The sequence below is a fragment of the Pongo pygmaeus genome, chromosome 8 (genome assembly GCF_028885625.2).
Source record: "Pongo pygmaeus isolate AG05252 chromosome 8, NHGRI_mPonPyg2-v2.0_pri, whole genome shotgun sequence".
NCBI lineage: Eukaryota > Metazoa > Chordata > Mammalia > Primates > Hominidae > Pongo > Pongo pygmaeus.
The window spans coordinates 138,681,375-138,705,829 of record NC_072381.2 but is presented as its reverse complement, the minus strand read 5'-3'; the positions used below and the strand labels follow the sequence as shown (position 1 = coordinate 138,705,829).

General features: G+C 54.4%; 1 protein-coding gene and 1 pseudogene across 1 annotated transcript in view; one reads left to right on the top strand and one right to left on the bottom strand.

Annotated features, from left to right (window-relative positions):
* Positions 1 to 7,117: 7,117 nt before the first annotated feature.
* On the top strand, positions 7,118 to 8,942 carry LOC129045326 (large ribosomal subunit protein uL18-like; annotated as a pseudogene).
* Positions 8,943 to 17,937: 8,995 nt separating this feature from the next.
* The window catches only part of ADGRA1 (adhesion G protein-coupled receptor A1), a 44,709-nt gene continuing 38,191 nt past the window's right edge, over positions 17,938 to 24,455 (bottom strand). Inside the window, exons 6-7 of the mRNA XM_054504012.2 lie at positions 21,788 to 21,886; positions 17,938 to 20,902 (exon numbers count right to left, since the gene is read on the bottom strand). Coding sequence (XP_054359987.1) covers positions 19,720 to 20,902; positions 21,788 to 21,886 — 1,282 coding nt within the window. The 3' untranslated portion in view covers positions 17,938 to 19,719. The remainder of the gene's footprint in view (positions 20,903 to 21,787; positions 21,887 to 24,455) is intronic.

Below are 24,455 nucleotides of genomic sequence, written 5' to 3'. Positions count from 1 at the left end.
AGCATTCAGCCTTACACTGTGTGGTAGTCATGAGGTCTTGTGTCAGTCCGGGAAGAAAGGGGAGTTAATCTCTAATGAAGATCAGCAGGGAAGAGGGAGGGTCTTCCCGACGCCTTAAGTTTTCTACATTTTACAAAACAATGTCGGTCAAGGAAAGGCTGATCTGCATTCAGGGAACAAAGGTTGCAGCTGCCTGTCCTCCGAGTCAGGTCCCGTCATCGATTCCTTTAGGCTCAAAATCGTGCGAAGTTCCAGGGACTTTGGTTTTGAGTGACTGATTTCTGTGTGTTATTAGCATGGTGGGTAAGCGCAGGTCACCTTCACAAGCCTGTCTGAGAACTCCGTGAGCTGCGGCCCCACGTGTCTCTTCTGTTGTCTGCTGTTTCTTACCTCCCTGAGCTGCGGCCCCATGCATCTCTCCTATTATGTCTACCTCATTAAATGTCTACCCCATTAAAAAGTAGACAAAGGACATGAACAGAAACTTCTCAAAAGAAGACATACATGCAGCCATGTATGTTTCTTACCTCCCTGAGCTGCGGCCCCACATGTCTCCTGTTTCTCGCTGCTTTTATGGGTGTGATCTTTTCTCTTTGAGTGCCTGGTTATTTTAAATTGTGTGCTGGCTACTGTGTTTGCAAAAGTATTCTTGGAAATTACTTGAGGCCTAGGGTTACTTTATCTTCCTCCAGAGAGAGTTTTAGTTTGCTCCTTTGGCACTATTTTTTTTTTTTTTTTGAGACGGCGTCTTGCTCTGTTGCCCAGGCTGGAGTGCAGTGGTGCAATCTTGGCTCACTGCAACCTCCGCCTCCCAGGTTCAAGTGATTCTCCTGCCTCAGCCTCCTGGGTAGCTGGGATTACAGGTGTGCGCCACCACACCCAGCTAATGCCCCTTGCCCCAGGAATTTGTCCCTCTTTTCTTTATTTGTGGTATTTTATGAAACACACTTGGTTTTGTTGGGGTGTGTGGGATGGGGATCCATGACCCCAGGAAGGTTCTGAGTGATGGGAGTGTCTTCTGTTATTCATGAGGAGCCCTGTGATAACTTTAGGGTTATGGCAATGAGGTGGACAGGTGGGGTCCCTGGAGAGGCCCCAGGATGGGGGTCCTCAGAGAGACCAGCAATGATAGGATCCAGGTGGGAACTTTCTGCTTCGCCCACTGCCCTCTGGGGGAGGGGTCTGGAGACCACACTCCAGAAAACCCCGAGCAACAAGAGCCGATGAGCTTCGGGGTTTGAACCTGGGAGATTCCAGGAGGGAGGCATGGCCGGAGAGGAGGCTCTGGGCCCTGAGGGGCGCCTCGGCTGCCACCCTTCATTGGGCTGCATTGAGCCTGGGAGGTTCCAGGAGGGAGGCACGGCCAGAGAGGAGGCTCTGGGCTCTGAGGGCGCCTCGGCCGCCACTCTTCATCGGGCTGCACATCTCTGTGGACCCAAAGGAGGAAGTTGAGGCACAAAACACAACTTTAGAGTTCACTTCAGCAGAGCTGGGAGCAGCCAGCCGGGACACCCTTCCTGGTTGCCTTGGCTGTGAGCTCCATTCAGCCTTTGTTGTAAGCAGGTTTTTATTTATTTATTTTTTAACTCTTATTTTAGGTTTGGGGTAACATGTGAAGGTTTATTACACAGGTAAACATGTGTCATGGGGGTTGGTGGTGCAGGTTATTTCATCACCCAGGTACTGAGCCCCAACGGTTACCTTTTCTGCCCCTCTCCCTCCTCCCACCTCCACTCAAGGAGACCCCAGTGTCTGTGGTTCCCTTCTTTGTGTTCATAAGTTCTCATCATTTTGCTCCCACTTATAAGTGAGAACATGCAGTATCTGGTGTTTTGTTCCTGTGTTAGTTTGCTAAGAATAATAGCCTCCAGCTCCACCCATTTTCCCTCAAAAGACATGATCTCCTTGTCACGGCTGCACAGTATTCCATGGTACGTATGTATCACATTTTCTTTATCCACTCTGCCATTGATGGGCATTTAGGTTGATTCCATGTCTTTGCTATTGTGAACAGTGCTGCGATGAACATTCGTGTGATTGAGTCTTGATGGCAGAATGATTTCTATTCCTCTGGATCTATACCCAGTAATGGGATGGCTGGTCAGATGGTAGTTCTGCTTTTAGCTCGTTAAGGAATCTCCATACTGCTTTCTGCAATGGTTGAACTAATTTACACTCCCACCAACAGTGTATAAGTGTTTCCTTTTCTCCGCAACTTCACCAGCATCTGTTATTTTTTGACATTTTAATTACAGCCATTCTGACTAGTGTGAGATGGTATCTCACCGTGGTTTTTACTTGCATTTCTCTAATGGTCAGTGGTATTGGGCTTTTTTTCATACGCTTGTTGGCTGCATGTGTGTCTTCTTTTGAGAAGTTTCTGTTCATGTCCTTTGTCTACTTTTTAATGGGGTTGTTTTTCTCTCGTAAATTTGTTTCAGTTCCTTGTAGATGCTGGGTATTAGACCTTTGTCAGATGCATAGTTTGCAAATATTGTATCCCATTCTGTAGGTTGTCTGTTCACTCTGTTGATAGTCCCTTTTGCTGTGCAGAAGCCTTCAGTTTAATTAGGTCCCACTTGTCAAGTTTTGCTTTTGTTGTGATTACTTTTGGTGTCTTTGTCATGAAATCGTTGCCTGTTCCTATGTCCAGGATGGTATTACCTAGGTTGTCTTCCAGGGTTTTTATAGTTTTGGGTTTTACATTTAAGTCTTTAATCCATCTTGAGTTGAATTTTTGTATATGGTATAAGAAAGGGTTCCAGGTTCAGTCTTCTGCAAATGGCTAGCCGGCTATCCCAGCACCATTTATTGATATGGAGTCTTTTTTCCATTGTTTGTTTTTGTCAGCTTTGTTGAAGATCAGATGGTTGTAGATGTGTGTGGTCTTATGTCTGAGATCTCTATGCTGTTCTGTTGGTCTATGTGCCTGTTTTTGTACCAGTACCATGCTGTTTTGGTTACTGTAGATTTGCAGTATCATTTGAAGTTGGACAATATGATGCTTCCAGCTTTGTTCTTTTTGCTCATGATTGCCTTGGCTATTTGGGCTCTTTTTTGGTTCCATATGAATTTTAAAATAGTTTTTTTTCTAGTTCTGTGAAGAATGTCATTGGTAGTTTGATAGGAATAGCATTGAATATGTAAGTTGCTCTGGGGAATATGGCCGTTTTGACGATATTGATTCTTCCTATCCACAAATATGGGATGTTTTTCCATTTGTTTGTATCTTCTCTGATTTCTTTGAGCAGTGTTTTATAATTCTCATTGTAGAGATCTTTCACCTCCCCGGTTAGCTCTATTCCTAGATGTTTTATTCTTTTTGTGGCAATTGTGAATGGGATTGCCTTTCTGATTTGGCTCTTGATTTGGCTGTTGTTGGTGTATAGAAATGCTAGTGATTTTTGTACATTTATTTTGTATACTGCAACTTTGCTGAAGTTGTTTATCAGCTGGAGGAGCTTTGGGGCCAACTATGAGGTTTTCTAGATATAGAATCATGTTGTCTGCAAACAGAGATTGTTTGACTTCTTCTCTTCTCTTCCTATTTGGGTACCCTGTATTTCTTTCTCTTGCCTGATTGCTTTGGCTAGGACTTCCAATACTAAGTTGAATAGAAGTGGTGAGAGAGGGCATCCTTATCTTGTGCCGGTTTTCAAGGGGAATTCTTCCAGCTTTTGCCCATTCAGCATGATGTTGGCAGTGGGTTTGTCATAGCATGGCTGTTATTATTTTGGGGTATGTTCCTTCAATACCAAGTTTATTGAGCGTTTTTAACATGAAGAGGTATTGGATTTTATGGAAACCCTTTTCTGCATCTAGTGAGAAAATCATGTGGTTTTTGTCTTTTGTCCTGTTTATGTGACAAATCACACTTATTGATTTGTATATGTTGAACCAACCTTGCATCCCAGAGATGAAGTTTTCTTTTTTTATTGTATCTCTGCCAGATTTTGGTGTTGAGATGATGCTGGCCTCATAGAATGAGCTGGGGAGGAATTCCTCCTCCTCAATTTTTTGGAATAGTTTCTGTAGGAATTGTACAGGCTCTTCTTTGCACATCTGGTAGAATTCAGCTGTGAATCCATTGGGTCCTGAAGTTTTTTTGGTTGGTAGGCCATTTATTACTGATTCAATTTAAGAGCTCATTATTTGTCTGTTCAGGGAATCAATTTCTTCTTGATTCAGTCCTGGGAGGGTGTATGGGTACAGGAATTTATTCATCTCTTCTAGCTTTTCTAGTTTGTGTGTGTAGAGGTGTTCATAGTAGTTTCTGATGGCTGCTTTTATTTGTGTGGGTCAGTGCTAACATTCCCTTTATCATCTGTAATTAGGTTTATTTGGATCTTCTCTCTTTTCTTCTTTATTAGTCTAGCTAGTGGCCTATTTTATTATTATTTTTAAAAAAACAACTCCTGGATTTATTGATCCTTTGAATGGTTTTATGTGTCTCAATTTCCTTCAGTTCAGCTCGATTTTTGTTATTTCTCATCTAGCTTTGGGGTTGATTTGTTCTTGCTTCTCTAATTCTTTCAGTTGTGAATTTAGGTTGTTAATTGGAGATCTTTCTGACTTTTTAATATGGGCATTTAGTGCTATGAATTTCCCTCTTAACACTGCCTTAGCTGTGTCCCAGAGATTCTGGTGTGTTGTATCTTTGTTCTCCTTATTTTCAAATAACTTCTTGATTTCTGCCTTAATTTTACCCAAAAGTCATTCAGGGGCATGTTGTTTAATTTCCATGTAATTGCATAGTTTTGAGTGATTTTCATAGTCTTGACTTTTATTTTTATTGTGCTGTGGTTTGAGAGTATGTTTTGTGTGATTTTGGTTCTTTTATGTTTATTGAGAATTGGTTTATGTCCAATTATGTGATTTTTGAGTATGTGCCACGTGGCAATGAGAAGAATGTATATTCTGTTGTTTTGGGTGGAGAGTTCTATAAATAGGTCTATTAGATCCATTTAGTCCAATCTTGAGTTTAGGTCCTGAATATCCTTGTTAATTTTCTGCCTCAATGACCTGTCTAACATTGCCAGTGGAGTGTTGAAGTCTCCCACTAGTATTGTGTGGGAGCCTATGTCTCCTCGTAGGTCTCTAAGAACTTGTTTTATGAATCTGGGAGCTCCTGTGTTGGGTGCATACATATTTAGGAGTTAGGTCTTCTTGTTAAATTGAACTTTCTACCATATAATGCCTTTTTTTGTCTTTTTTGATCTTTGTTGATTTGAAATGTTTTGTCTGAAGTTTGGATTCCTACCCCTGCTTTTTTGCTTTCCATTTGCTTGGTAGATTTTCCTCCGTCCCTTTATTTTGAGCCTATGAGTATCATTACGTGTGAGATGGGTCTCTTGAAGACAGCATAGTACTACTGGGTCTTGCTTTTGTATCCAGCTTGCCACTCTGTGCCTTTTAAGTGGGGCATTTAGCCCATTTGCATTCAAGGTCAGTGTTGATCTGTGTGGATTTGATCCTGTCCCTGTGCTATTAGCTGCTTATTATGCTGGCATGTTTGTGTGGTTGCTTCATAGTGTCACTAGTCTGTGTATTTAAGTGCATTTTTGTATTAGCTGGTCTTTCGTTTCTGTATTTAGTGCTCCTTTCAAGATCTCTTTTAGGCAGGCCTGGTGGTGATGAATTCCCTCAGCATTTCCTTATCTGAAAAGGATCTTATTTCTCCTTTACTTAGGAAGATTAGTTTGGCTGAATATCGAATTCTTGTTTGAAGCTTTTTTTCTTTAGGAATGTTGAATATAGGTCCCCAATCTCTTCTTGCTTGTAGGGTTTCAGCTGAGAGGTCTGCTGTTAGGCTGATGGGGTTCCCTTTGTAAGTGACCTGCCCTTTCTCTCTAGCTGCCTTTAACATTCTTTCTTTCATATTGACCTTGGAAAATCTGACGATTATGTCAGACATTTTGGGGATGATCTTTTTGTGTAGAATCTTGCAGGGGTTCTCCGTAGTTTCTGAATTTGACTGTTGGCCTCTCTAGCAAGGTTGGGGAAGTTTTCATGAACGAGACCCTGAGATATGTTTTCCAAGTTGTTTGCTTTCTCCCCTTCCCTTGCAGGATGCCAGTGATTCATAGGTTTGGCCTCTTTACATAATTCCATACTTCTTGGAGGTTTTTTCATTCTTTTTTCTTTATTTTTGTCTGTCTTATTTCAGAGAACCAGTCTTCAACTTCTGAGATTCTTACCTCAGTTTGGTTGATTCTGCAGTTAATACTTGTGGTTGCATTGTGAAATTCTTTTTTTAAGAATTTTTTTTGAGAAGGATTCTCACTCTGTCACCCAGGCTGGAGTGCAGTGTCATGATCTCGGCTCACTGCAACCTCAACCTCCTGGGTTCAAGCAATTCTCCTGCCTCAGCCTCCAGAGTAGCTGGGATTACAGCTACTTGCCACCATGCCCAGCTAAGTTTTGTATTTTTAGTAGATACGGGGTTTCACCATGTTGGCCAGGCTGCTCTTGAACTCCTGACCTCAGGTGATCCACCCGTTTCGGCCTCCCAAAGTGCTGGGATTACAAGCGTGAGCCACTGCGCCCGGCCTGAAATTCTTGTATTGTGTTTACTCAGCCATGCTGGGATTACAGGTGTGAGCCACCGCATCTGACCCGAAATTCTTGTATTGTGTGACTCGGCTCTGCTGGGATTACAGGTGTGAGCCACCATTCCTGGCCTGAAATTCTTGTATTGTGTGACTCAGCTCTGCTGGGATTACAGGCGTGAGCCACTGCGCCCAGCTGAAATTCTTGTATTGTGTGACTCAGCTCTGTCAGATCCATGAGGTTGTTTTTCATGCCAGCTATTTCGTCCTTCAGCTCCTGTATCACTTTATTGTGATTCTCATTTTTCTTGAGTTGGGTTTTGCTGTCCTCCTGAGTCTCGACGACCTTTGCTCCTAGCTGTATTCTGAATTCTATTTCTGTCACTCCAGGCAGTTCATCAGCCTGGTTAAGAACTCTTCTTGGAGAGCTGGTGTGGCTGTTTGGAGGACACACAGCACTCTGGCCAGTTGAGTTACTGGACTTCTTGCATTGGTTCTTACAAGCAGATTTTTAAAAGCGAAAAAGGGGACAAGGGGCCGGTCTCTGTAGAGCCGCAGATGCAGGTCTCTGTTCCGCAGGATGGGGTTTGTTAAAGTTATGACGAATAAGGCCTACTTTAAGAGATACCAAGTGAAATTTAGAAGACGACGAGAGGGTAAAACTGATTACTATGCTCGGAAACACTTGGTGATTCAGGATAAAAATAAATACAACACACCCAAATACAGGATGATAGTTCGTGTAACAAACAGAGATATCATTTGTCAGATCACTTATGCCCGGATAGAGGGGGTATGATAGTCTGTGCAGCGTATGCACATGAACTGCCAAAATACGGTGTGAAGGTTGGCCTGATAAATTATGCCGCAGCGTATTGTCCTGGCTGCTGCTGGCCCACAGGCTTCTCAATAGGTCTAGCCTGGACAAGATCTAAGAGGGCGAAGTGGAGGTGACTGGTGATGAATACAATGTGGAAAGCATTGATGGTCGGCCAGGTGCCTTTACCTGCTATATGGATGCAGGCCTTGCCAAAACTACTACTGGCAATAAAGTTTTTGGTGCCCTGAATGGAGCTGTGGATGGAGGCTGGTCTATCCCTCACAGTACCAAACAATTCCCTGGTTATGATTCTGAAAACAAGGAATTTAATGCAGAAGTACACGGAAGTGCATCATGGGCCAGAATGTTGCAGATGACATGTGCTACTTAATGCAAGAAGATGAAGATGCTTACAAGAAACAGTTCTCTCAATACGTAAAGAACAGCGTAAACTCCAGACATGGTGGGGTGTAGGGACCAGCCCCACAGTGTCGGTGGGTTTGTCTCCCCATGTGCAGAGACAAGAGATTGTAGAAATAAAGACACAAGACAAAGAGATAAAAAAAAGACAGCTGGGCCTGGGGGACCACTACCACCAAGACGCAGAGATCGGTAGTGGCCCCGACTGCCAGGCTGCGCTGTTATTTATTGGATACAAGACAAAGGGGCAGGGTAAGGAGTGTGAGTCATCTCCAGTGATAGGTAAAGTCACGTGAGTCACGTGTCCACCGGACAGGGGGCCCTTCCCTGTTAGGTAGCCGAGGCGGAGAGAGAGAGGACAGCTTACGTCATTATTTCTTCTATGCTCTTTTCAGAAATATCAAAGACTTTAATACTTTCACTAATTTTGCTACTGCTATCTAGAGGGCGGAGCCAGGTGTACAGAGTGGAATGTGAGAGCGGACCAGGAGCATGACCACTGCACTGACGCTACCACTAAACCACGGTCTGCTTGGCAACAGCGTCTTCCCAGATGCTGGCGTTACCGCTAGACCAAGGAGCCCTCTGGTGGCCGCGTCCGGGCATGACAGAAGGCTCACACTCTTGTCTTCTGGTCACTTCTCACTATGTCCCCTCAGCTCCTATCTCTGTATGGCCTGGTTTTTCCTAGGTTATGATTGTAGAGCGAGAATTATTATAATATTGGAATAAAGAATAATTGCTACAAACTAATGATTAGTGATACATATATAATCATATCTATGATCTAGATCTAGTATAACTATTCTTATTTTATATATTTTATTACACTGGAACAGCTCGTGCCCTCGGTCTCTTGCCTCAGCACCTGGATGGCTTGCCACCCACAGTGGGGGAGAGAGATAAGAAAGCTCATGCTGCTCTACAAGAGAATCCAGGCTATGAGAAGAAGCCCAAGAAAGAAGTTCGAAAGAAGAGGCAGAACCGTCCCAAAATGTCCTTTGCTCAGAAGAAAGTTCGGGTAGCTCAAAGAGGGCAAGCTTCCTCAGAGCTCAGGAGCGGCTGAGAGCTCAACCGAACAATTACCTATGAGGATTTTTCAGATCAAGACAATAAACCTACAGACAGGAAAAAAAAAAAAAAAGGACGAGGAGTGACCCACACCAGCTGTTTGTCAGGAGTCCCCACTGTTCACAGGGCGGCCGTTGACTGGTGATTAGCTGTGCGCTGTTGAACTCTGGGGTCTGAGTGACGGCCTGGCGTGGGGCATGTCAGGTTCATTCATTGCTACTTGGTGTCGGTTGGTCTCTAAGGCAGGGAGGGCTGCCGCTCTTATTCCAGGGCCTCTCTGGGCTGATAACTTAAAGGGACCCACATTCCTCAGATAAAAGCTGCTTTCTCATCTGTATCTTTTATAATATCCTTTAGAATAAACGGGTAAATGTACATAAGCACTTCCCTGAGTTCTGCAAGCAAATTAATCGATCCCTGAGTTCTGCGAGCAAATTAATCGAACCCAAGGACGGGATCATGGGAACCCCACTTTGCAGCCAGTCAGAAGGGAGCATCTGGGTGGGCTGGACCTGTGATCGGGACCTGGGGTGGGACAGCTTCCCCTGTGGGGCCGGGCACCATCGCTGGGTAGATGCTGTAGAGGCTGAACGGAATTATAGGACACCCAGCTGGTGCCCCTGGAGACACACACGTCCGGCCACAGAAGCCTTCTGTGTCGAGTGAGTGCAGAGAAGAAAACGGCTTGTTGTTCCTCTTGCTCTATTCATGGAAGAAGATTTCATAAAGGGCCTTACCAGGTGACGGGGGAGGTGGCCGTCAGGCTGTGAGGCGAAGGGTGACGTGAAGAGGGGGCCGTGTCTGAAGGGCAGGGCCAGGGCGAGACCTTCCTGGCCCTTAGACTGAGCCATTATAAACGACTGTTTATCTTTAAAACAAAATTCCAGAATAAACTCAAACTGAATCGAAACGAGATGTGTCTAGTTCATCGGCCATGCCGTTTGCAAACGCATAAACAGCAAAACCGATCTTATACTGTAGTTTTCTGTAAATAAAATTCAAAAAGCCCATCACCTTTCTGGATGAATGGTCATTTCTTGGAAAATAACGGAACGCTCCTTTTCATTCAATTAAATAGGATATGTTTCTCAGAAAAAGATGAAAAGACCTGAGAAGTAGGTACGTACTTAATGCGCTCATGTTTTCTCTTCTGCCTGTCGGCTGGCGCGCGGATCACAGGCAAGGGGCCGTGCTCAGCACCTGGACGCTCTGGCCCCGCCCCCAGGGCAGCAGCAGAAACCAGGGGCTGCTCGGTGTGTGCCTCTTCGGGTGCAGGTCCTGGCCTGGACGGGGTGTCTGTGAGGCAGGACTTTCCGGGAGTGGGGTGCACAGTCAGAACAAGGCCACGGGGCTCCAGGACGCTGCGTAGTGCTGTGGGCCCTTGGGGCGAGGGTGGCTGCTCAGTGAGGCTGAGGCCTCGGGGGCGTCAGGTCCCCGGATCCCAGCACCGGTGAGGGTGTCCCAGCCTCTAGGACGCCCTCCAGTCCCACATTTCCTCTGTGCCTCAATGGCTTCTCCAAAAACCAGCTCAGAGCAGGAGGTCTCCTCCTGGCTGATGCCCGGACGCCATCTGCAGAGCAGGGTCAGGGTCCCGGAGCCCACTGATGCCCTGACGTGCTTATGAGCAGCTGAAGGGGACCCTTCATAGGGCCCGATGCTCACAGGTCCCAACTCCACCCCTACCCAGTATGGGGATTTGAGCCCCGTCCTCATCTGAACACTGCAGAGGGGGCCAAAACACACGTGAGAGAACCCGGGAGGCCCCAGGACAGACCCACCCCGGGTCACCGGGCCCCCTGTACATTCCCTTAGAGCCCGGCTGGGTTGCTCCCAGGGCTCAGCCCCTGCGGGTGGCTCCTGGGCCTGGGAGGGGGACAGTACAGGACTGTGCGAGTCCTTGTTGCCCACTGACCACAGGCACGGTCTCCCGACCTAACTCCCCCTGGGGCCTGGGCCTCACTGGGTGCTCTCGGCCACAGGCCCTTCCCTGGCAGCCTTGCTTTCATACTCACAGGGGAGGCTGCTTGCCTCGCCCCTGCCACACCTCCCACAGGGGCTGCCGTCCTTCCCTGATGCTGTGGCCTGACGGGGTGGGAGGCTGGTGTCCCTGGTGCTCTCCAGGAGCTCCAGCTGTGGACGCTGTGATAGTTCACCCCTCCTTCCAGGAGGGCCGCAGGCTGAGGCTGAGACACACGATTTCCCTTGAGGCGTTTCCAGCTGTGGCCTGGCCTCCGCTGCCTCCCTGAGGCCCCCGGGGGAGGCACAAATGCCGCTGATGTCAGAGGGCAGCGTCACGGATCTGGCCCAGAAGTTTCTGCGTGGGGCCTGCCTGCCCTTCTCCCCTGTGACCTGGGGAGGCCCCAGCCTTGCAGGGGAGGGTCACTGCCCCTGCACGGCGCTAAGGCGGGAGGCATGCGGAAGGAGAGGGATGGTGGCTTAGAGACCCGGCGTGTGAGTGGCGTGGAGCCCACCGTGGTTCCAGAGGCCCCTGGGTCAGCATCTCCAGAGCAGGCCTGAGGCCCTGGACACTCAAGAGAGTCACAAGGTTCTTATTTCTGCTTCCCGTGGATGACCGTCCTGCCCGTGAAATCCAGCCAAGCCTGAGGCTGCTCCCAGTACATCCAGGAGGCTGACAAGATGCAGCTGGGCCCTCTCCTCCGGCCCTGCCCTCTGCTCTGAAGGTTGACGCTACTCAGCCAGGCCCAGGCACCTGGCCCCTCCCCAACGTCACCCTGCTTCTTGCTGGGTGTGTGTGAAATCGATTTTAAGCCTTAAGGAGGTGTAAGTGACGCACAGTAAGCTAGAGTGGTTAATGTGCAGCCCTACAGGCTGGGGCCTGTGGCTACACTGTGAGGCCATTGCTAGCGTCATGCAGTGCCATGTCCACCTGTCTGCCATGCCCTTGCATCCGGCTTGGCCCTCTCTCCCCCGGTTTGCCTGTGGGCCGGGGGTCCTGTGAAGGAGTGTGAGTGGGCATGGGCTCACAGCTCTGGAGGGTCAGAGGTGTCAGGGACGTGCTGGAGCCTCATCTCACTCTGGAGACCAGGCCGGATGGAGAAGTGGGTGCAGGCCAGGGTGGTGGGGCAGGGGCAGGGGCAGGGGCAGGGACAGGGGCAGGTCAGGGCAGGGGCAGGTCAGGGCAGGGGCAGGGGCAGGGTCAGGGCAGGGGCGGGGGCAGGGCAGGGGCAGGGCAGGGGCAGGGGCAGGGGCAGGGCAGGGGCAGGTCAGAGGCAGGGGCAGGGGCAGGGCAGGGTCAGGGCAGGGGCAGGGCAGGGGCAGGGCAGGGGCAGGGACAGGGGCAGGTCAGGGCAGGGGCAGGGCAGGGCAGGGTCAGGTCAGGGGCAGGGCAGGGGCAGGGCAGGGGCAGGGCAGGGGCAGGGCAGGGGCAGGGACAGGGGCAGGTCAGGGCAGGGGCAGGGCAGGGCAGGGGCAGGTCAGGGGCAGGGCAGGGGCAGGGCAGGGGCAGGGGCAGGGGCAGGGACAGGGGCAGGGCAGGGGCAGGGACAGGGCAGGGGCAGGGCAGGGACGACCCATTCGGGGCTCCTGAGGTCAGTGTCCAGACTGCGAGTCCAGCCTCCGGGTCCAGCGGGCAATTAGCTGTGCAAGTTCCCTTCCCAGGCGCTGGGACCTGCCCCCAGGGTCACCCTTGAAGAAGGAGGAGAAATTCCCTGCAGCCCTTACTCCCCAGAGTGCCCTGAGGAGAACTGCGGAGCTGAGGCAGCTTGAGGAGGAGGCAGGTGGGCCCCGCAGAAGGCCCAGAGCAGCTCGAGATGCAGGGGCAGCTGCCTGTGGGGCTGTCCCAACCTGGGCGGCCCTTCCTCGCATCCTCGGAAGGCACCACCTGGAGCTAAGGCCCCGCTGTGGCTTCCCAGCTGCCTGCTGAGGTTCGCTGCCGCCTCTTCCTTCCTCCCCAGTTGACCAATGAGCCCACCTTGGTCCAAAGAGCAAGTCTGGGTGAGAATCCCACCACTGACTGACTATCCTGCTGCCCCCCACAGAGCCCTGGGGACCAGCTGCCCCCACAGGGACCCAGAGACCAGCCGTCCCCACAGGGACCCAGAGACCAGCCCCCTACAGGGACCCAGAGACCAGACTCCCCCATAGGGACTCAGAGACCAGCCCCCTACAGGGACCCAGACATCAGACCCCCAACAGGGACCCAGAGACCAGCCCCCTACAGGGACCCAGACACCAGACCCCCATACAGGGACCCAGAGACCAGACCCCCCCAACAGGGACCCAGAGACCAGACCCCCCCGAGGGACGCAGAGACCAGCCGTCCCCACAACAGGGACCCGGAGACCAGCTCCCCTGCAACAGGGACCCGGAGACCAGACCCCCCAACAAGGACCTGGAGACCAGACCCCCCCCAACAGGGACCCAGAGACCAGACCCCTCACAACAGGGACCCGGAGACCAGACCCCCACACAGGGACCCAGAGACCAGACCCCCCCAACAGGGACCCGGAGACCAGACCCCCCCCAGGGACGCAGAGACCAGCCGCCCCCACAATAGGAACCCAGAGACTTGCCCCCGTCCAACAAAGACCCAGAGACCAGACCCCCCAACAGGGACCCGGAGACCAGACCCCCCCAACAGGGACCCGGAGACCAGCTCCCCCATGGTACCAGCCCAGGCTGTCTCACACCCAGGGACCCAGTGGCCCCGCATGAAGTCCGCCGTGTTTTAACAAGCATCATTGAACCACGTTTCCTTTAACACTGCTCACTGGCAGGTCATCAGCCCCACCCGCACCGAGGCACCGAAGCCACAGGTGCTGCAGTGGAGACAGGAGTCTTTACCCCGGCAGCTCAGCCCATGCCAGCGTCCCGCACTCCCTTGGAGGCACAGACCCCGGAACTCATTTTAAACAGTGTTTACCAGGAGACACAGACCACAGATACACAGCCCACGTGACACAGGACCTAGTACTCAATTCAGACGACTCAGACCACGAGAACTCAGCCTCCCAAACACACAGAAGAACACACAGGCGCAGCTCCAGCGCACTGCATGCAAACGCACCACCACCGCCACCACCTGGGCACACAGAGGGTGAAATTTCAGCCCACACCAGGGGCACCAAGAAAGTAGCCCGGAAAATGTGTCCTCATCCTACAGCAGCACAGACTGCTACTGTCACCTCGAGTATTTTACCCAGCAACACAGCCTCACTATGAATCCAATACGAGCATTAACCCTAACAGGGACGCACTACGTGCCAGAGTCCCTCACTCCATGAAGATGTGGGCCACGAGTACTCTCCGAACCAGGGCAGAGACATCCACAGGTACTAACCCAGGCAATCCACAGGTACTAACCCAGGCAGTCCACAGGTACTGACCCAGGCAGTCCGCAGGTACTGACCCAGGCAGTCCGCAGGTACTGACCCAGGCAGTCCGCAGGTGCTGACCCAGGCAGTCCGCAGGTGCTGACCCAGGCTGTCCGCAGGTGCTGACCCAGGCTGTCCGCAGGTGCTGACCCAGGCAGTCCGCAGGTGCTGACCCAGGCTGTCCGCAGGTACTAACCCAGGCTATCCATAGGTGCTAACCCAGGCTGTCCCTCACCAGGGTACTCACTCCACTAGGACCTAGACCAAGGGTACCCTCTGAACCATGACAGAGACACGAGCACTAAACCAGACAATCCCACACCAGGGGTACTCACCCCTCTAGGGCTTGGACTTGGAGTAACCTCTGAACCAGGGCGCAGACACGGGTACTCACCCGCTATGTCCCTGGCCGATGTCAGCCCTGCACCACTCTGTGGCTTGTTCAGTGACCCTGTCTGGGAGAGGCTGGGGGGCGGCTGGCAGGGAGGGACTTGAGCTCTGGGTGCCTCTGCTGCTGGTTCTGACCTGCAGGCCTCCCTGAAGGGCTATGTTGGGTGTGCTTGGAGTTGTGAGTATGGAGCAAGGAGTCTGCTGCAATTACAGGGGAAGTTGTTGATATTTATGTAGAGAAAAGAAGTAATTAGAGTGAGTTTAAGAGTGTCCTCTTAACAGTGGTTTTCCCAGTACCCATGTCCTGGGATGGGAGTGGGAAGGAAAGGCAGGCCCTGGCAGCCCCAGTCATTTCCTGGGACACAGGACAGAGGTGTGAGGTCCAAGTCCGCGCCCACTTGGGCCTGAGCGGCGCTGCTTGTCCTCTGGAAGTCGGCCGCCTGCAGATCTGTGGCCGGGGGGATGCAGCCTGGGGTCCGGGGTCCTGGGTCCTTGCAGGACTGTCTGTGGGCAGCCACGTCTGTGCTCAGGCACTAGCCCTGCAGCCCCCAGGAGGCCTGGACAGCCAGTGTTGGGTGGTGGGAGCTGCCCTGGTGGGCCCCAGCTCACCCAGCAGCCCTTCCTCCAGGCCCAGAGGGGCCAGCATGGCGGGCATGAATGGCTTGTCTTGCTGCTGAGCCCACTTGCAGCCTGACCTGTCTCACTGGGAAACACTGGTGTTCTACCCGTGACCCGAGGGACAGGCCTCTCACATGTGCCAGGCCCTCCTATGCGCCTCCTGCTCTGCCTGCCCTGAACGACCACAGCACTCAGACGCCTGCTCAGACTTGGCCCCAGGGACCCTCCAAATTGGCTTCTCTGTCCTTGTCCCCAGTAGCCTCCCCAGATGCCCACCAGGCCCCACCTCCACCCCACCGTTGACCTGGCCTCACAGCACTTTGTCTGTCCTCACAGGGTGCTCACCCTTTCCCTCCCCCTACCCCATCCCCTGCCTCCCTGGGCACATGATGCCCCTGCAGACACAGGGCCGGCCTCCATCTGCCCGAGGTACCCCCACCCCACCCACCTCAAAGGCTACAGAACAGTCCTTGGCCTTGAATATGACAGGCAGAATTTCCACCTGAAGGTGCCTGTGCAGTAAAGGCTCTGCGGAAGCCTCTGGGCCCAGGTACAAACCCTGGCAGTGCCGTGGAAGGGAAGTGTGATGCGGTGAGACACAGAGGAGCAGGATCCACGTGAGACACGGAGGAGCAGGATCCACATAAGACACGAAGGAGCAGGGTCCACGTGAGACACGGAGGAGCAGGATCCACATAAGACACGAAGGAGCAGGGTCCACGTGAGACACAGAGGAGCAGGATCCACATGAGACACGGAGGAGCAGGATCCACGTAAGACACGAAGGAGCAGGTTCCACGTGAGACACAGAGGAGCAGGATCCACATGAGACATGAAGGAGCAGGGTCCACGTGAGACACGGAGGAGCAGGTTCCACGTGAGACACGGAGGAGCAGGGTCCACGGTCCCCGCACAGTGAACACACCCACTGCTCCAGCTCAGGCCAATGCTGATCCCGACAGCGTCCCCCAAGAAATGCAAGCACCAAGGGTCAGGGAGCAAGTGGCAGGACCGGTCAGGCACCATCTGGGCACTGGGTAGGTGTGGAAGTGCCCGTTGCAGCCAGTCTCTGCACATGGGGTGCATTCACCACATCAGTGCAGGGCCCCGAGCTCCTTCCAGGGTCCCCAGACAGGCTTCCTGCAGCTGCTGTCACTGATGGGCAACCCTGCAGCCTAGCGTGTGGCTGCTGAGCTGACCTTCTGCTAAGGCCCTCCCAGGGGCCCAGTGCTCCCATCCAGCCTGCATCCCTCCTCAGTCCCGGTCAGGCAGGTGGAACGTGCGGGCCCCAACCCAGCCCCTTCCCTGCAGAACCTGTGGGGGCTCCTCAGTTGCCCAAAGCCCCTGCAGGGGTGGCTCATTCAGAGACAGAGCAGGCCGACCAGATCTGAGCCCTGTCCGGGGCCTTTGTGGGAGATGCAGCAGACACCACTGTGTGTCTCCCAGGACTGGAGGCCTCCTCAGCTAGGACCACTCCAGAGAAGAACTGTCAGGGTCTAGAGGCACAGGCGGCTTCTGTTTCCTAGTCCTTTAAGCTGACTAAAGTCATCACAGTGTTGCTGTGTGGTAGGTTACACACCCGCACAGAGGCAGGGTGGAGGGGCCGCCTCACGCTGTTCCTCTGAAGAGCATGCATACACATGCACACTTACCCTCAAGCACACGGTGCACACAACTCCCACAGAGGGACCTACATACCACACAGGCACACAATCTCACACACTCACACGTCGACACCCACACAACCCACATGCCACTCACAAACACACAGGCACACAGGCATAATTGCACAGGCCGGCATGCACCCACGCTCCATCACATCCGACACGCAGGCACACGGACTCACAAACACATAGGCACACAGGCATACTTGCACAGGCTGGCATGCACGCACGCTCCATCGCATCTGACATGCAGGCACACAGGCTTACTCACACAGGCCGGCATACACCTACGCTCCATCGCATCCAACATGCAGGCACACAGGCAAGCACACTCACACAGGCCGGCATGCATGCATGCACGCTCCATCGCATCCGACACGCAGGCACACAGGCAAGCCCACTCACACAGGCCGGCATGCATGCATGCTCCATCGCATCCGACACGCAGGCACACAGGCAAGCACACTCGCACAGGCCGGCGTGCATGCACGCTCCATCGCATCCAACACGCAGGCACACAGGCAAGCCCACTCACACAGGCCGGCATGCATGCACGCTCCATCGCATCCGACACGCAGGTACACAGGCAAGCACACTTGCACAGGCTGGCATGCACCCATGCTCTGTCGCATGTGACACACAGATACACAGGCACACACAAGGAAGGAAGTGGCACAAAAGTCAGATGCGGAACGCAGGGTTTGGCTCTGGCTCCATGGTCTGGTGGAAGCTGACTCTGAGCCAGGAGCCCCTCGGGGTGGTTGGGCTGTGGATGTTTATGCTCCAAAACGTTACGTGCAAATGGATATGGCCCAACACCGGTCCCAAGTGGACTCACGAGGCTCAGTCAGTATAGAAACACACAGAGGTTTAATGTTCAATGTTGACTTTCTTTGGTTGAATGGTGGGACACCTCTCTGCTCAGCCAGGGGCACTGAGGGCAGGAAGTTCATGAGGGGCTGGAGGGGCCAGGGAGAGCAGCCTCGCCCCGGGATCCAGGACACAGATGGGGGCCACACACTCAGGTGCCCCTCTACCCCCATCGAGGGCGAGAAAAACACACGGGGATGCTATTAACCAGCCTCACAAAGAACAAACAATGCCAAGACTGTATTTTTTGTGTGGACGGTTCTGCACCTACAGTGTGTACACAGCACAGCGTGGGGATTCGGGTTCACATCAGCTATGGAAGCAGGTGAGAAGATGAGGCTCCTCATACTCAGATACTGAGTGCCAGTCTCCAGAGAGCCCTTCCACCGAGCAGGCGCTGGGAACACTCCCCGACACCCCTCTTCTTGGAGGTGCACATTAGGGAGTCTCTGCTCCTGGTGAGATCTCCCGACCGGATAGCAGAGCGCACCGATGAGTCTGCTGACATTGACGTTTGCAGGGTGAAACAATCTCCAATGAAAACCCGGTGCGTGGGTGGCTGGAAAACACACTACTACGTGTGTGCGCACATGTGCATGGCAGGTGCGAGTGTGTGTTAAGTATGTGTGAACATGTGTTTGTGTGTGTATGTGTGTGATATGCACGTGTTTGTGTGTGTGCATGTATGTGTGTGATATGCACATGTGTTTGGGTGTGTGTGCATGTGTGTGTGATATGCACGTTTGTGTGCGTGTGTGTGCCTGTGTGTGTGTGTGTGATATGCACGTTTGTGTGTGTGCGTGTGTATGTGTGATATGCATGTGTTTGTGTGTGTGCGTGTGTATGTGTGATATGCACGTGTTTGTGTGCATGTGTGTGTATGTGTGTGATATGCACGTGTTTTTGTGTGTGTGTATGTGTGTATGTGTGGGTGCACACGTGTCACAGACGAGGAAGGGGGAGGGAGGGAAAGCTGTGCACAGTTTCACACCCATGACTCTCTGGACTCCCTCCCACCTAGGGACGGGCCACTTGCTTTCACAGAAGGCTTGTTGTCATCCACATCTGTCCTTTGAGTCAGGGCTTGGTGCCCAGATGTTCATGGAGATGAGAAAAAGGGAAAGGGATTTTGTCCATGAGGATGTCCCATTTGTCAGCCCCTTTTCTTTTTGGAATAAACCTTGTTGCTAAGTGCCTATACTGCAGTGGAATCCAGTCCCAGTGATGGCTGGTTTTGGAAGTCGAGTCTTCATTAAAGGATGTCTGGGCATTTTCCCAAGGCTTGGACCCCTGAAAGCCCCCATTGGCCCTCTGAGGCTAACAGCCATCCCCAAAGTGCAGAGCAGCCCCCAGCATCCGTGGTGCTCTCAGCCCTGCAGGGCTGGAGCTATGATAAGGACCGGGCTGACAGGGGACACTGAGTGGGCAGAGGTGTGCAGGGGCCCTGTGAAGCTGCAGGGGCGGCTCAGACACATGACAGCGGAGGGTCCCGAGGGTTCTGCCCAGAGCGAGAATGCTGGAGACAGACCTGCCGCCACCACCCCCGGAGTAGAACGCAAGACACACACATTGAACACTGGGAAAGGTCACGGCAACTCCCTCCTGCGATCTCGGCCCTTCACAGCCACACCAGGGGAAGCCAGGACTCCGTGGGTGGCAGGGCATCTCGGGCAGGGCCATGCTGGGGTCTGAGTGGGTCCTTTGATGGAATCCCCTGCTCTGCCTCTGGGGTGCCCCAGGACTGGAGACCACAGGACAGAAACCGGATGACCGTGTTTGGGGACCAGCACGTGGAACTGGGATAAGGGGAGTGGGCGTGGCCCAGAGCGTTTCCCCGCTGAGGTCTTTCACAAGGAAGGGGGCAGGGGGTGTGAACTGCTTCTGAAAGGTGGAGTCACTTTGGTGCTCCCAGTGACCTCATGTGGCAGATGGGCTCCCCACTCTGCTCTGAAGCTCCTCCAGGAACATCGTGTCCTCTGCCCCGTCTACACAGTAGTTTCGTTTTTCCAGGGTCCCGTTCGGATGTTGCCGGTCCCATCGGTGCCAAACGGCAGGCCTTCTAGCAAGTTACCCTTGGGCAGCCCGTTCTGGCTGGGGCCACCAAAGGGCAGGGACTGTGTCCTCCGCAGCATCTCCAAGTGGCCGGGCCCAAGCGCTGCCTCCCTGCCCTGCTGCATGGGGCAGCTGTAGAGGGCAGGGCTCCCATCGCTGCCCTCTGGCTGGCTGACCATGGGGAAGGGGTCGCCCTGGGCGCAGCAGGCCAGCGTGTGCGTCTCTGCCGGGCCATCCAGAGAGCTGGGGGGGCTGTCTGTGCGTGAGCTGCGGGGACTGCCGTCCAGGCTAGAGGGGATGTGGTAGGCGTACTCGGGCTCCTCTGCCGGGTGCCGGCTAAAGTAGGGCGGCTGAGTTCTGCCCTGAAGGCACCCGTGCAGGTGGGGGTCGTGCCCGAAGGCACCCTCCTCCTGCAGGTGCACGTGCGCCTCGTCCGCCGTCAGTGGCTCGCAGTGCATCTTGGCGCAGCACGGGGTGGCCGGCGACAGGCAACTGGCGTGGCCCTGCGCAGCCTGCAGGTTGGTCATCTTGCAGGGGCCCGGTGGGTGCGCGAAGCCCCGTGGCTGGCCCAGTCCCGGCGAGTGCAGGCAGGCGGCGCGGCCCAGCGTGGCCCCGTTGGCGTCAAGCGCGGGATGGGCGTCCTTGCGGGGCGGGCAGCATGCCCACCAGCACTGCCACACGTCCTCGCGCTTGGCGCAGTGGTGGATGAGCACGAAGAGTCCCAGGGTCACGCAGAAAGCACCATACAGGCAGCTGAAGACCATGTCCAGGAAGTGGCCCTGCGACACCGCCAGCGCCCCGAAGGCCCACGTGGCCGTGAACAGGAACAGTGTGAAGGCGGCTGCGCGCAGCTGTGCCTGGAATGAGTGCTCGTTCTGCAGCACTGAGGCGCCGGGGGCATCGCGTGCGGGTGGGGTGCCTGGCCGGATCCCACGGCCGCCCTCGGGCGTCGCCAGCCGCCGCTGCTCCTCGGGCTGTGTGCGCAGCTCGTACCTGCGCCCCGGGTGGCGCCGCAGCTGCACGTAGGTGCCCAGGAAGTACGCGCAGGTGACCAGAGCGATGATGGCGGCTGGGCCGTAGAAGGCGCCCAGGCTGGGCTCCCAGGCCATCCAGCAGCTGTGGGGAGACGCACGTCAGTGTCAGCGGGGCCAGCACGGCCAGGACTCAGGACTCCTTCTGCAGAGCAAAGGGCCCTGCACCCACCCGGACTAGCGAGTGGCTTTGCACAGCTACGGCTCGGGGGCCTTGGGCGTTTCTAGAGTCGCTGAGAGTGTGGATGGGAACCGGGCCCTATTGGCCCTACCAGCTTGGGAGGTGGGGGAGCCAGGAAAGTGTCCCAGGTGGGGGTGGAGGCGGAGCCGGGCAGGGGGCAGGTGCAGGGTGGGTCTGGGTGGCAGGGGCAGGAAGCACAGAGCTGGGTGGGTGGGGCTGGTGTGGGGTGGGTGGGGCCAGGAAGAGGTGGCGTGGGCTGGGCGGGGCTGAGAAGAGGGCAGAGCTGGATGGATGGGGCCAGGCAGAGGGTGGCGCCGGGTGGGCGTGGCCAGTGTGGGGTGGGCGGGGCCAGGCGGAGGTGGAGCTGGGTGGGCGGGGCCTGGCAGAGGGCAGATGGGCGGGCCATCCTGGCGCCGCGAATCAGGGGTTCCAGCCTGGCTCTGGGCACTGATGGCTGGACGGCCGTTCCTACTCATGGGGTTTCCCTTCTCAGCTGAGCTCTGTGCTGCTGCCGAATCGCTATTTGTCCCCAGGCCCCTCCCATAGAAGGCAAACCAGGCCTGCCTTGTCCAAAGGCAAAGATTAGGTTGGAGTCCCTGGGAGAGGAGGGGGCGCTGCACACTCCTCGGGGCTGCGAGCTGGGAGGGGCGCAGCTCTGGGCGAGCCCCAGGTCCAGGCCCAGGCCTTGCTGCTTCGTCCTGGGCTTCCCCACCACAGGTGCCTGGGAGGGACCTCGGGCAGAGCCCACCCGCTGCTCCCAGCTCTCGGTTCTGGGTGCCCGGTACTCACTACGCCGTGTCCTCGTCCTCTGTCCCATAATTCCTGATGTTCGTGGCAGCCGTGACCCCACAGATGATAAAGGGGACCCCTCCGCTGACGAGGTAAAACCTGCCGGAGAGGAAGGCGTTGACCCCCTTGCAGACGCCGCCTGCATCCTCCGGGGTCAGCGCTGTCCCTCCCCCACTCCGCGGGGCAAGGGAGAGCAGCGGGTGCGGGCGGAGCAGGAGGAGACCAAGAACTCTGAACCCCGACCCCCAACCACTGACCGAGCAGCCAGTGCCGGCCTCGCCTAGCCTCCCGCGGGCCTCTGCGCCTGGAGAGGGCCCTGGCCAGGTGCTGGCACGGGTGGGCCCCGGGAGAGCTCCGTTGGCTGTGGACTTCTCTGCAACTGCAGGTGGGACTACTTCCCCGAGCGGCGTGGGGTCACACAGGGAGCTGTGCGTCCCACCGGGTCCCCAGGTCATGCCCCCTCCCCGCGGGTAGTGCGTGGCCAGTGACCAGCAGTGCCCCGTTTTAAACAGTTTTAAGGCCCCGCTCAGCCTCAGGGGAAGAAGCTCGGAGGGCCGAAGTCTCTGCTCCTTGTCAGACCGAGGAACCCCACCTTGGAGGGGCAGAGTCTCATCCTGACAGGCACGGCCCAAGCCCAGGGCAGGGGCTGACCTTCCCCTCTGCAGGGCCTGGCAACGGTGCTGAGGGCGCCCAGGGGTCCACGCGGGATGCTGCGTGTCCCGGACCGGGTGCACTTGCTCACCGCCTCCAGCCCCCACCCAGACCCATGAGACAACCCCTGGCTGCCAGCCCTACGGAGCATGGGTGACCTAGGGGCCAGCTCAGAGACCATCCCCCATGGGTACTGTCTCCCCAGCTGCTGCGAACACCTGGGTCAGCCACAGACCCCTGCCCCACACGTTCAGTGGGCTCCAAGTTGCAGCGGTGGGAGAAGGTGGCCTGCATCTGGTAGTTCTCGGGGACGCCCTAGGAAACCTGTGCTTCCCAGACTCTATATCCCAAGAAGATATCCTTCAGGAATAAAGATGAAATAAAGACACTTTCTGATAAAAATAAAACTAACAGCATTTGCCATGTATCGACCTGTATTTCAGGACATGTTAGATGAAAGTCTTCAGGGTGGAGGGGGAGTGGACCCTCCTGCAGGCACCGCACCTGTGGAAAATCCTAACCAGACCTGCACGGTGGGCCTTGGGCCGAGGGTCCGTGCTGCAGACTTCAACAGAACAGCAGGGAGCCCCCGGGCTGCTTGGGGGGACTTGGACTGTGCGGAAGGAAGGAGGAACACCAGAAACGCTGAAGGATAAATAGAAAAGATTTGCCTCCCCCTTCTTAATTTCCTCCCTCTTTCAATGACTGTTTAAAGAGAGAACTTTAGCACTGCCTTGTGGAGGGCACTGGGGATGGTGCTCTGCCCAGCATCTGTAGGAGGAAAGGTAGGAGGCAGGAAACGGTCCTATATAGTCACAAGTTTTCTGTAAATAATGTTACATGAAGAGAACAATTTTACTCTACATAGGCTGTGGAAAGGTTGTGGATTTTAATCCATTAGAGCAACCATAAGAGACTAGGTAAAAACTAGGCAGGGCACGGTGGCTCACGCCTGTAATCCCAGCACTTTGGGAGGCTGAGGTGGGCGGATCACGAGGTCAGGAGACCGAGACCATCCTGGCTAACACAGTGAAACCCCATCTCTACTAAAAAATACAAAAAAAATTAGCTAGGCGCGGTGGCGGGAGCCTGTAGTCCCAGCTACTCGGGAGGCTGAGGCAGGAGAATGGCGTGAACCCGGGAGGTGGAGCTTGCAGTGAGCCGAGATCGCGCCACTGCACTCCAGCCTGGGCGACAGAGCGAGACTCCGTCTTAAACAAACAAACAAACAGAAACATTAAAACAAATTTTTAAAAAATATTAAAATAATCCAAAAGAAGGAAGTAAAGGAGAAATGGAAGAATTCCAAAGAGCAAAACAATCACTTGAAGTGGTAAAAACGGAAAACAAAGAGTAAAATGTAGACTAAATCCAACCAGATCAAAATTCCAATTAATTTTAACAAGCTAAAAGCTCCGATCCAAAGGCAGAGGTTGTCAGAATAGATAGTAAGCTCCTGGAACATGGTGACTAGAATAGAAACACTTTGAATATAAGACATAAGTAGGTTGAAAGTAACTGGATGGAAAAAGCCATGCAGTGCCAACTGTGAGATTAAGAGAGCTACAGCGGCTACATGGATGCCCGGCAAAGTGGAGGATAAGACAGTGAGATAGAGGGGCGCAGGGGATGCAGAAGTGTCCAGGACGGACCCACGGCGCACGGTTGCGCTGCAGGACGGACCCACGGCGCACGGTTGCGGTGCAGGACGGACCCACGGCGCACGGTTGCGGTGCAGGACGGACCCACGGCGCACGGTTGCGCTGCAGGACGGACCCACGGCGCACGGTTGCGGTGCAGGACGGACCCACGGCGCACGGTTGCGGTGCAGGACGGACCCACGGCGCATCACCGGCTCCGGGCTCCTTCCCGGTGAGAAGTGCAGGTCGGCCGGCAGAGGGCGCTGGAGGCCGCAGCTTTTCTCGCCGCCGCCGCTGGGCAGTCACCGCCGTGGACGTGCAGGCGTGGGGCCGTGGGGGAGGGGGCTCCGCTGGGTCCAGCATCCACCATCCACCGC